Consider the following 12959-nt stretch of genomic DNA (forward strand, 5'->3'; position numbering starts at 1 on the left):
ATTAATCAGCAGGATGGAGCTACTTCTCATACTTCAGCCTCTACATCAAAATTACTGAAAGCAAAGAAGGTCAAGGTGCTCCAGGATTGGCCAGCCCAGTCAACAGACATGAACATTATTAACCATGTCTGAGGTAAGATGAAGGAGGAGGCATTGAAGATGAATCCAAAGTATCTTGATGAACTCTGGGAGTCCTGCAAGAACCCTTTCTTTGCCTACCAGATGACATTATTAATAAATTATTTGAGTCATTGGAGAGATGAATGGATGCAGTCCTCCAAGCTCATGGGAGTCATGCACAATGTTAATTCTTTCTCCACTGCACCATGACTTATTCTTTACTGTACATTATTTATGTGACGTGACAAGATTTTTGTCAAGCAAAGTCAGACCTAATTAAAAATCAAGGCATGATTATGTTTTATTTTGGTAAAATAAGCATAATATAGAGGCCTTAGCCTTTTATATAAGCCACTTCTGATACCAAATGATCAACAAGAAGTCAAGTTATTAGATGTAGCTCTTAAAAACGTATAGCGTGTGATCCAAATATAAATTTTCTGTACATATGAACACATTGTCACAAATGAATAAATGAATGAATAATGAATGAATGAAACAATTAATGAATTCAAAATGTCTATAGGGTCATGTAATAAATTCATAATGAAACAATCCACTAATTAAATTCAAACCCTGTCCTTCCCCTTATTTCTTGCATGTACAGTAATGAACCATCAAACTAATTAGTCCACCATTAATTGGCCAAAGAGATAAATGAAGCTGATGATAACAAAACTCTATTGTCCTTTTATTATGCTTTTATAATGCACTTCTTAAAAGCCAATCTATAACTAAAACTGGCTCTTGCAATCTGGGGGAAAATTACAACTAACGCTCAAGAGACATTTAAAACAAGATTCATAAAAGATTGCATCGCAGCTCTCCATTAATGTAGGCGATGAGTAAAACGCACACTAATTTAAACTTGGAACTAATGCCATGCACAAATACAAGAGCTGACAGTTCAGCGATAGTTCACTTGGATAAAACTCAACCCAACCCAGAGAACAGTAAAATCAGGGAAGTATTGTCCACACTACAAAAGCACGAATGAAAATATCAAATGACATTTTGTAGTACTGTCAGTCAGCATACCATCTCATGAAGCGGAGTCAAAATATGGGCAGCGCTTCATCTCTTTAGTGAAGGGGTGATGGTCAGGTCAGCCTCATCATCTCCCTGCTCTGGATTACAGATTATAGGCGTAATCCGGCATTGAGGACATGCTGCGAAATACTAAAAACAACCAAGGCCAGAAGGACAAACTATACTATTGAAAACACTGATGCGTGATTAAAATTCACATATTTTAATAAAAAAAGAACAAGGATTTCAGAAGTCATAGCTTTTATATTATATGTCAAATTATTTTACAATGTGCACATACATACAGATGTTGGATTTGTGGATCAGTAAATCACTGCAAATTTTTGAAAATAATAATAATAACAATAATATATATACACTACCGGTCAAAAGTTTGGGGTCAGTTTATATATATATATATATATATATATATATATATATATATATATATATATATATATATATATATATACGTATATACGTGACATCAGGCTGCATTTTTACAAAATGTAAAATATGTTGCTCCAGTTTAGTTTGGTTGCATATATCAGACGACAAATCCACTAGAGAATGCTGTCTACATTTTTGTAAATCTGAAATGTGCTACTTGGGTTTTTTTTTTTTTTTTTTTTTAAGTTTCATATATGCATTCTTTAGAAGGTGGGGTTTGTTGTACAGATCACCCAGTGACCACTGTCCAAATTCCTCCCTAAATCCAAACGATACAGTTTTTAAAAGTAAACAGAAGAGAAAAGTGCATTTTAAACACATAGTTTTACCTTGATTACACTGAGCTTTGACCTTTTTTTGTGGAACTGCTGCCTATAGTGGATCCAAGAAACTGTAGTGAAACTGACTTTGTAGTCAGAGTCCCAAAGAAATTAAAACTAACTATATGATTTTGTTAGCTCACATTGCCAGTTTGCCAGTATGGTGAACAATTGATCTGTGCATGCTATTAAGAAAAAAGAAAATGTTTTCCCTGGTAATCTTTAATTGAAATCTGTAAAAGCAATTCCTGTTTGTTTTCAGTTAAATTGTCAGATTACATACATCTTAATGGGCATGGTAACATATTTAACCATGTTGCAGCAAATACCAGTTTTTTTGACAACAATCAGAAATGGAAAGTAGGAGGAGTCTGTTAGTTTGTAATAACTTTCCCCAAACCTTTTTCCCCATCTTTCAGAATAAAATGCCTATTTTACTACATCCACTCATCTTGCAGTAGAAAAAATGAGCCATACCCACAGTTGTGTCATTTAATATTCAGTTTCTGTAAAAACTGCATCACAAATAAAAAATAAATAAATAATGGTTGCAGCTTCCAGTTCATGGGGACTTTAAGTACATTTTTGTGATTTCACAAAAAAAAAAATGAAGGCCAAAACAAGTATTTTTAATCAGCCTGAGCTAGAACCAAAATTATTATTTGATAACTTCTGCACACAGTCCAAACTTAACAAAATATAATACAGACAAACATTAGGACACAGTAAATATGTGCACCAAGTTTTGTCCAATTCTGTCAGTGGGAATCTATGATCAGAACCATTTGATTTATGCATTTGCTATTACTATATATCCTCAAGCACAGGTGTCAAATCCTGCTCCTAAAATGCTAGTGATTTGCAGAATTAATCTCCAAATTGTCCCAACACACTAGCAACAAACAGCTTCATTAGTTGGCTCAGGTGTGTTTAATTCGGATTTGAGCTAAACTCTGCTGAACAGTGACCCTACAGAAGCAGGACTTGACTAGCTTGTCCTAAATACGGATTTGATTTTCAATAAGGATAAGAAAGGCAGAGCGTGAACTGAGATGCACATTTCTTTGCTTACCTGCTGAAACACGAGGGCAGTCGTTGAGCATGGGGTCCACAAGAGTATCCAGGGGCTCAGGGCTCGACACCCAGTTACAGCAGTGCTGTAAGAGGGGAGAAAAAGAAAGAGGGGAGGGAGACAGAAGCAGGCAATTAGGTACTTTAGAAACATGTCACACTGACAGTTTTGGCTGATTTTTTTGAGTGGGGGAAGAAGTGGGTACAATGCTGGTGGCCCTCCGAGGGGTATGACCTCGCCAACCTCCCAATGTCATCAGTCTGGTTTCTGAGACATCATCTCGCCACTTGTCCCCAGGAGTGTTTGTCTGCAGCTAAAACAGGTTTAATTAAGCATGCTTTGTTGAAACAAACAATCACACCCTTAAGCTAATACAGTATTCCATGATTTTGCTCTGTGCATGGTGGCAGAACCAGTCCAGTCCAGTCTCACGAGGAAATGTGACTATTTCACATATTGTAAGAAAAGTGGCTAATTGTACATGCTCATATGTTTTAATCTGTATGAAAATGCCGCCCCCAAACCCCATCCTTTATTGGGAGATGAGCAATCATGCTAAAATGTGCAAATGAGAACGTACACATTAATACAAATTAGCCACTAATTTAAACATTTACAAATAGGGTTGGGTACCACAAGCGTGTAACCGGTATGTACCGGACCAAATGAAATTCGGTCTCTAATCTCGGTACAACTGGTGCTTCGACAAAGATGTAAAAAGCATCAAAAGGTGCATCAAAAGGCACATATAGGTACACATTAGCTGCGTCCCAAATCGCATACTTATGCACTATTCTACGCCATTTTGTAGTATAAATAGTGTAAGTAGTGTGTTCACACTGAAAACTCTAAAAATAATAAGTGCACTTTAATTACCCGGATGATGCACTCATTCAGCCGCTAAAATGAAGTGTGTAATGATGGACACTTCACGCACTCAACGACCGCAGATTTGCTTACGTAGCGGAAGGGGCGGAGCTATCAGACGCACATGTTGAATAACTTTATTTATTTTGGATGGTGAAAGCAAAATTCTCCTACGAGAGTGATTTTAGCGCCTCCCGATGGTGAATGCGGCAATACTCACGGCAGGTATTATCTGATAATTCGGTCGTTTATTTCACTGATTTGGCAACCGTCAAATGTCATCAGGGAAACGGTTTGAATTTCCGTTTAGTAAAAACACATTAGTGTGCCATTTGGGACGCCACGACATACATATACTATCCTGTTGAGTGTGTAAGTGCATAAGTACATAGTGCATGAGTGCATAGTGTATAGTGTGCCATTTGGGACGCAGCTATTGTGTCACATCATCTCTAAACATTTAATTCTAAACAACTTTGAAGAATACACAAACACCTTTGGTGATCTTACGTGTTTGTTCTTTTTGCTAAGCAACGTATAGAAGGCCACTTGAGCAGGAGAACACATCTAGTGATCAACTCCCTTCAGATTCATCAACAAGCATGATCCTATTCATCAAATTTGCTTAAACTCAGCACTCTTAAGTATGGCTATATTCTACAAGCAAGGATTCATTTACATTTACATTTACATTTAGTCATTTAGCAGACGCTTTTATCCAAAGCGACTTACAAATGAGGACAAGGAAGCAATTTACACAACTAAGAGCAACAATGAATAAGTACTAAAGGCAAGTTTCAGGTTTGTAAAGTCTAAGAAGGGAAGTGTTAGTAGTTTTTTTTTTTTTTTTTTTTTTTGTACAGTTAGTGTGATATTCAAAGAGGCAATTGCAGATTAGGAAGTGAAGTGGAGACTAAATAGTTGAGTTTTTAGTCGTTTCTTGAAAATAGCGAGTGACTCTGCTGTTCTGATGCAGTTAGGGAGTTCATTCCACCAACTGGGCAGATTGAGCGTGAGCGTTCGCGAAAGTGATTTTTTCCCTCTTTGGGATGGAACCACGAGGCGACGTTCATTCACAGAACGCAAGTTTCTGGAGGGCACATAGATCTGCAGAAGTGAGTGCAGATAAGAAGGTGCTAGGCCAGAAGTCACTTTCTGACACAGAAAGTGCAGTAGATGCTTTTACAAAAGTTTTGTGTAAGAGGAAAACACGTCAAGCTTGATGAAACATTTGAGGACACAGGGAATCAACTTAAAGGCAGAGAAATGACAGCCTTGACAGCTTGTAACATTATCTGGCACTTGCAATGACTATGTTTATCAGAAATCTGAATAAGACAATAACATGATGAAGGTGTTTACATGAGTTGCTTATTGAACATTCCTTTCACTTTCACCGTTTTACATGTTATAGCACATTGATCGATTAACGAAGTTGCGTCATCATGCTATTCAATGTTTTCGCTGAAGTTTCATGTAATTTAGTTTCATACCACACGCCGAATGGAAAGAAAAAAACTGCTGCATTTTATGATGTTTGTGTGTTCCTGTGACAGCCGTGTGTGTACAGACTGTCTTGTCACCAAATGCAGCAAAAAAGTCCAACAGTACATGATGGTTGTAGTTTGATTGCTGTGTTTCCATGCCTGCACTGCACTTCAATAATGTGATTAAAATCGGCATACTCCACATGTTTTAATTTCTTTTCTGCTTAGTTCAATTATGACTTTAGTCGGATTAAGGTCTTCACAAATCGCTATTTACATGGTAGACTTTTAATCAGAGTATTGTCTTATTCATAAAATCGGATAGAAAAAGGTGTCCATGTAAATGTACTCAGTGACAACTCAATCTCCAACACTAGAAAAGAGGAGTTCCCTGATTTTGATGACAGCAATGTTAACTGCATAATGCTAATCTTGCATTCATGCTAACCAACAAATGGTCAATAGAAATATAATGCAATTCAAATATATAAAATGTGAATTGATGTATACCAGGGCTATTCAATTGGCAGCCCGCGGGCCGAACCCTGACCCAAGACAAATTGTTATGGCCCTCCAAATAGGGTGACCAAGACATCAAATATAAATTTATTTCAATCGAAAAATGGCCGCTATAGTTATGAAGTGACGTGCGTCTGTTCAATACAACACGGGTTGTAGTTAAAGGCTGTGCAGAGAGTAAGTCAAGTGACATTAAGTGAGTGACGCAGCCTACCGAAAACATTTGGATATGTTTGTAGAAAAGGCCTTTAGTACAATGCAATGATATCATTAATAAGGATGCAATGATTAGCCGATTTAACTAATAACCATGCATTAATTAATTGTGGTTAATGAACAGTAAAAACTTCTCAATGCTGCGTTTCTGTTGCACGGAACAAAACATGCTGCAACTAAACAAAGTTATGCCACGTGTGTGCTAGTTTAAAGTTCTGAGCTTGTACCGAGGCTAATATGCACGCACATTGGATTAACTATAGCAACAGGCGATTCACATATTCCGTCTTTTCAGCACGCAAGTTCATTATTTACAATGGAAACGGGCACATATTTGGCCGGTGTGCGCATGGCTTGTAAGCGGACCAACACTGTAAAAAATGCAGGGTTCCAAACAATTCATTCATGTTGTTCCAACACAAGTCGATTGAGCTAACTTAAAACTTTTAACAAATGTATGTGGATTGAACATAAAAAACTTAAGATGGCTCAATGAAATCTCAAGAATTGTGTTGATTCAGCTTATTTTAGTTTGAAAATAACTCTGTAGAAATGATAGTGGTGAGATTTGTGTGTGCTTTTTTTATTGCAATGTAAACAAAATATACGTTAGATATAAAAAATATCAAATTATTAAAATGATTATCTATGTATGAGTGCAGATAATAAGTTTATTTAAATTCTTAACTAATGTATAGCTTAAGTTAACAATAGACCAATAAAATTTTTCTTTATTATTATTTCTATTTATTTATTCATTGTTCTGTCATTTATTTCATTGTAAAATTATCTTAAATCAATATGTTTAAATCAAAAACATTTTAAATTTATGAGAGAAATTATAGACTATTGTTTGTATTGACTATTGTTTTGTTTTTTTGTTTTTTATGAATATTTTGTGCTGTATTTGTTAACTGAGCAGCAATAAACAACGTTTTAAAACATAAGCAGTTTTCTTGTGATTTTCTAAACTAGCAGTGTTTTGAATTTAACAAATGCATAATAATCATGATCACCATGAAACCATGATTATTCCTCAAGACTATAATTGTACAACCAAAATCTATAATCGTTGCATCCCTAATTGTCATGCAATTTAATACATAACCTACATAACATATGAATGTGTCTGAATGTAAAAGAAGCCTTCTAGAGCAATACACTGATTTTGTTGTGCTTCGAAATAGAACATTTGAATGTGTTTGTAAAAAAAAAAAAAGCCACTTTTATAAATGCCGTGATGTTATGTAGTTTCAAAATACAACATATTAACGTTTTAACGTAGAAAAAGCCAATGTAGGTGTGTTAAAGAGCAAAAATACAGCATATGGACTCTTATATTGCTGTTGTGTCATCACTTATATTGCAAGTCATATCTCTCCGGCCCCTCATTTGGGAGGCTTTTCATGAACTGGCCTCCATAACACACTAATTGAATAGCCCTGATGTATACTTTCAACTTTAATTAAATAGTTCAATTAAAATTCTTTTTTTTTTCTTTTTTGTCGTATAAACTTTTTCCTAGGATTATCTGTCATATTTTTAAGACTCGAAAGTATTGGTTCAAGCACCTTTTAAAAGTATAAATTTAGCACCAGTATCAAAAAAATAAAATAATAATAAATAAAAAAAATAAAAAAACAAATGATGCCCAACCCTACTTACAAAATGGCAGTGATATTTCATCTGACAGAACATGTATATTGGGAAAAAAAATCATATTGTTTAAATGGGACAGTGCCCAAAAACACCACTCATAACCATATCCCTAATTGGAGGATGAGCAAATCATACCAAAATGTACAAGTTTAAGTTCCACTAAAAGCCACTAAATCAAAAAAAAATGACAAATTGCTATGCGGCAACACTCAGCAGAACATGTATTATGTAAACAATCATACAGTTTAAATGGGCTGTAGAGTCAAAAAAAAAAAGTTACAAAGGCATGCATGGAAAAGTGGGGTCTGGAGATAAGATAAAACAAGCTGAATAGAAGACAGAGAAATTCAAACGAGATTAGTGTATTGCAGCTGGCGTCCTTGTGAAGCGCTGCTTATCTGGGGTTGTTTACTTTCGCAGACATCGCACTGTCAGCCATTACCACTACCGAGGGGACTGTGACCCACCCGTCCACACAAACATGGATGGTAAGACAGACAGATACCCACAAACGCAATGCTATCCAACTCTCAACCAAATCCCGAGACGAGCTCCCCTGACAGAGCGGGCGATTGCAGCACCCCAGACACCCCACAAAAGACACTCGCATACATAAGCAAACACATGACAGAGCCCCAGGTCACATCACACCTCAGCCTGTCAACCTCCTTCACCTCTGAGCCCAGTGTCACCCCAGGGGTCACCACACTCCCACCCTACTGGGACCCTCGATATGTGTGTGTGCATGTGTGTTTGGGTAACAGGGCAGGGGTGTATATTGAAAAGCACAGGAATGGGATTTGGAGTTCCATCAATCTTTTTGGCCATTGTTTAACTCATAATTCTTTGTCTCATGATAAATCAGATCAAAATAGTATAATGATTGTTAGGTTTAGGGTCGTAATAGATGTGAAAGAGGCATCTGTGCTGTACAGAAAAGTTCAATCTTTGAAATCAAGTGGATGACAGAAGTGTAAATGTTACCAATAATGCAAATGCATTATGCAAATATTCCAATATTACAATAGGAAGTTGATCCAGAATAAAGTCAGATGCAAACAAACATGAAGACACTCCTTAAACCAATAATAAGCCAATTTTAAGAAAAAAAAAAAAAACATACATGGTTAATATGGCTACATATATTTATCGAAAAAAACAAAAAAAAAAAAAAAAAAAAACAGCACACATACTTTTACAGTGAAATATTGCAATACAAAATTTTGTATATAACATTTCATTCATTCATTCATTCATTTTCTTTTCGGCTTAGTCTCTTTATTAATCAGGGGTCACCACACCAGAATGAACCACCAACTTATCCAGCATGTTTAACGCAGCGCATGCTCTTCCAGCTGCAACCCATCTCTGGGAAACATGCATACACACTCATTCACACATATACACTACGGACAATTTACCCTACCCAATATACCTGTACCACATGTCTTTGGACTGTGGGGGAAACCAGAGCACCCGGAGGAAACATACACGAATAAGGGAGAACATGCAAACTCCACACAGAAATGGCAACTGACCCAGCCGAGGCTCGAATCAGCGACCTTCTTGCTGTGAGGTGACAGCACTACCTACTGTGCCACTGCGTCGCCTATAATATGTCTTTAAATATAATTTATTCATGTGATTGTTAAGCTTTTCACAGGCATAACTTGTGGGAAGACATGCAAGTCTTTAGTGTCACAATTACTCTTCACTTATAATTGAACCCTCAGGGGTCGGTGATTGAGTATACACATTTAGAGGCGTCTTCGAGAGATATACATGAGAGACTAGGCATGTACCGGTGTTGGATTCTGACGTTATGATAACCTTGAATAAAAATATCTTCTGCTCTTTTTATTTGTTTAAAAAAAAAACAGATTTCTTTACAATTTAAGACAGCATCTTTGGATATCTTTTTCAGCTGGAGATACTGTTGTCGTAAAAAAATCAAAACACAACTAAACAAAAAAAGATGTAAATAAAAATCTTACACATACCTTAGAAATGGTATGGCAGACAATTTTGGCAGTTTTAAAACGTTGACTTTTCCAAACCGAAGTATATCTTATAAATGGTTATCTTTCTATGCCTTTGAGAGAAATGTCAGCATGAAGTTTAGAATTTGCACTTCCCAACTCATTTTGTAAACAAATATCTCACTAGACCGGCAGTCTATCACTCCAATATCACTCCATAGACCGGCAGAGTGTCGTCATTAAACCAAATGATGACAAATGGTGCCTGAACTTTTGCTGCTTTATTCAGAATGTGACGTATGTTAGATGTGTGTGTATTTTTATTTTATTTTTTATCTTTTTTACAGTAATTGAACCAGTAAAAGTTTGGAAAGCGTTAACTAAGGCTGCAGATATGTGTTTTTGCAGCTGGACATTGCTTTACAATGCCCTTGATGGGTGAACATTAGCCAGTGGGGAAGTGTCTTTTGTCTCTCCAGATGTAAATTATTCATGACTACTGTCACTCCCACGCATACAGCATGCTGAGCCAAAATAGATTTTACAAAATGTAAATCATTGTAATGTTTTCTGTGAATGAGAGGACAGAATAAGTTTCACATAACTGTGAAGTAAATATTCTAGCCTACAGGTCTAGTTACTCAAAAAATTGTATTCAGGTCCATTCAGTGTGTTTGGAAGTATTTTAAAGCTTTTTTCCTCCAAAACCTATTTACTACGCATATTTTTTTTCCTTCTAAAAAACACAAGCATGTACACAAATATTTCTCACATATTATTATAGACCACTTCAATGTGGTGATGTCATTGGCCCATGAACCCTTCCTGCTTGTAATCAAGCTATTTTATAACTGTAACAAGAGACAATTCAATCTTAACTTCATGTTAAAACAGCTGTCATAACATTGTTTATCAATATGTGGCTCCAAAAATCACCTCAGATCCCAGAGGGTTAAAAACAAAAATCATATAAACTATAATATAATGAAGCTATAATCACAGCACCACCACCACCATGATGGATGATGATAATAACAATAATGATAATTAATAATAATAATAATAATAATAATAATAATAATAATAATAATAATAATAATAATAATAATAATTATTATAAAACAACATATACTATTAAAACATTTTTTTTTAAACCAGTTTTACTAGCATGTTTTTTAAGCTCAGTTACAGCTTCGATAAGCAGTTGATAAGTCATCCCTGCTTTTGGCATGTTCTCCGTACATGCTGCATGACAAAGTCAGAAAGAAGCTCTGTGCCATGGCTCTGGAGTTCTCCTCTCATTTCTCTTGTCTTTATTCTCCTCTCTTAATCCTGTCAATCGCCTGCGTGCCTGGGTTTGGGGGAGAAGACAACTGCCATTGGAATGAACAGGCGTGCATTGTGTATTTTTAGAATTCCTGCTGCCCTAGTTGTGCACCATGGAGTCGGGCCAGAGAGAGGAGCGCTCCCTGACTGCTGCATCAAGTGTCTTATTGTACAATCTTAATTCATGCCGTCTGGAGAAAGATGTCAGCTGGGCTGGAAGCAAGGGCAGGAATTTCAAAGAGCCGAGTCCCAGCCAGAGTGAGTGGCAAAGAGGCGGGGGGTGGGAAGAGGCTTCAACAGATTTGTCAGGGCTGGCTGATGCTCCACCATGAGTTTCAGATGAAACACAAGGCCAAGGCCACTATGTAAGAGGATGACATAGCTTTAAAGAAACAGATAAAAACATCAAGCAATGGTGGAAGGATTTTTGAGGGATCGAGCTGTGGGAAGCCATCCAACCTTTTTGAGAAATCTGATGGCTTGTGGTTGTCTTGACTTGGAAAGACAATTAAATCCCATAAATATATAGCTATGTAACATGGCCCTTCAGGTATGAAAAGTACTTATTAGAAATGTCTGTTTATACAAATGAAAACCAAGAATTAATTAGACTAATTGAATATGAATAAATGCGCTTTTAAGTATTTTGTTTGTAGTCTGGTAGAGAAAAATAGACATTAATTTTAGCATAGCTCTGTTCTTCCTTGAGGATACAGGGCTTCTCTACGTCTGCTGATGCAGTTAATATATGGTTTTCACCTTATTTAGAATGTTAGCTTGAATGTGCAAGGCTTTCAACACAGTTTTTTTTTCCTTAGTGGTTTATCTACTGCAGCTAATATATGAGAAATCTCACACAATTTGTTACACTGTAAAATTACTTGGATAATACAGAAATAGCAAAGTGTCAGAATCCAGAATTGTGTGTTTTCCCAATAGCTAAAGAGACGTGAACCTGTATGACTAAATCGTGTAGTTCACCCCAAAATGAAAAGTCTCTCACCATTCACTCACCCTTCCCTTGATCAAAACCCATTAAAGTTTTTTCTTCTTCTGTTGAACACAACAGCAGCCGTTTTGAAAATGCTGGTTACTGAGATCCATTGATTTCCATCATATTTTGTTGTCCTACAATGGAAGTCAATGGCTGCCAGCAACCAACATTCTCCCAAATATCTTATTTTGTTTTCAGGGGAAGAAAGAAACTCATAAAGGTTTAAAACCACAGGAGAATTGAGACTGTAAATGATGAGGTAATTTTAAATCAGCAACAAACTATCCCTTTAATGGTAAAACTTCAGTATGTGGGCATATTCTCACTTGTAACTATTTGCTTATTATTGCATATTGCTTGTGTATAAGTACACATAAACCACATATTAACCCCTTATGCCCACATTCCAAGACAAAGCCCCATAACTTGGGCCCTATCATACAACCGGCACAATAAGGAGCAAGATATGTTTGGTGCGATTTGTTGCTATTTTCAGACCAGCACAACCCTAATTTTTATGTTTTGCGTCACATTGTTTAAAAAAGTAAATCCATTCGCACCACTTTGTGGACTTATGGCCGTGCTGGTCTGTAAAGGAGGTGTGTTAAGGTGCATTGTTGGTGCGTTGCTATTATGAAAAACATAAATAGATGGCCCCATTGACCAACTGCTCTAAAGTCCAGCGCCGAGCACTTTAGTTATGCACCTGTGCAGGTCCAAACGCTTATACATTGCTTAATACACACAGGATGCACAGCAATACACACATATTTTTACTTGTGAAAAAATGAAGGATTAAAATGTTACAAAAATTATTATTTTCTACATAAATATAAAAACCAGCATGCCCTTTTCACCTCGGGGGGCTTTATCAGTTTATTCATGACAATTTGCATTTGTATAATGTTATTATCAGCAATA

At 36.3% G+C, this 12959-nt stretch overlaps 1 protein-coding gene across 2 annotated transcripts in view; it reads right to left on the reverse strand.

Moving 5' to 3' along the window:
- Positions 1 to 12959, reverse strand: part of arb2a (ARB2 cotranscriptional regulator A) — a 319558-nt gene that overhangs the window by 76684 nt on the left and 229915 nt on the right. For both annotated transcript variants that reach the window (NM_200418.3, NM_001431106.2), the window contains 1 exon segment: positions 2992 to 3076. In NM_200418.3, the coding sequence (NP_956712.3) occupies positions 2992 to 3076 (85 nt within the window).

This window comes from Danio rerio, chromosome 5 (assembly GCF_052040795.2).
Source record: "Danio rerio strain M-AB ecotype USA chromosome 5, GRCz13ab, whole genome shotgun sequence".
NCBI classification, from domain to species: Eukaryota; Metazoa; Chordata; class Actinopteri; order Cypriniformes; family Danionidae; genus Danio; species Danio rerio.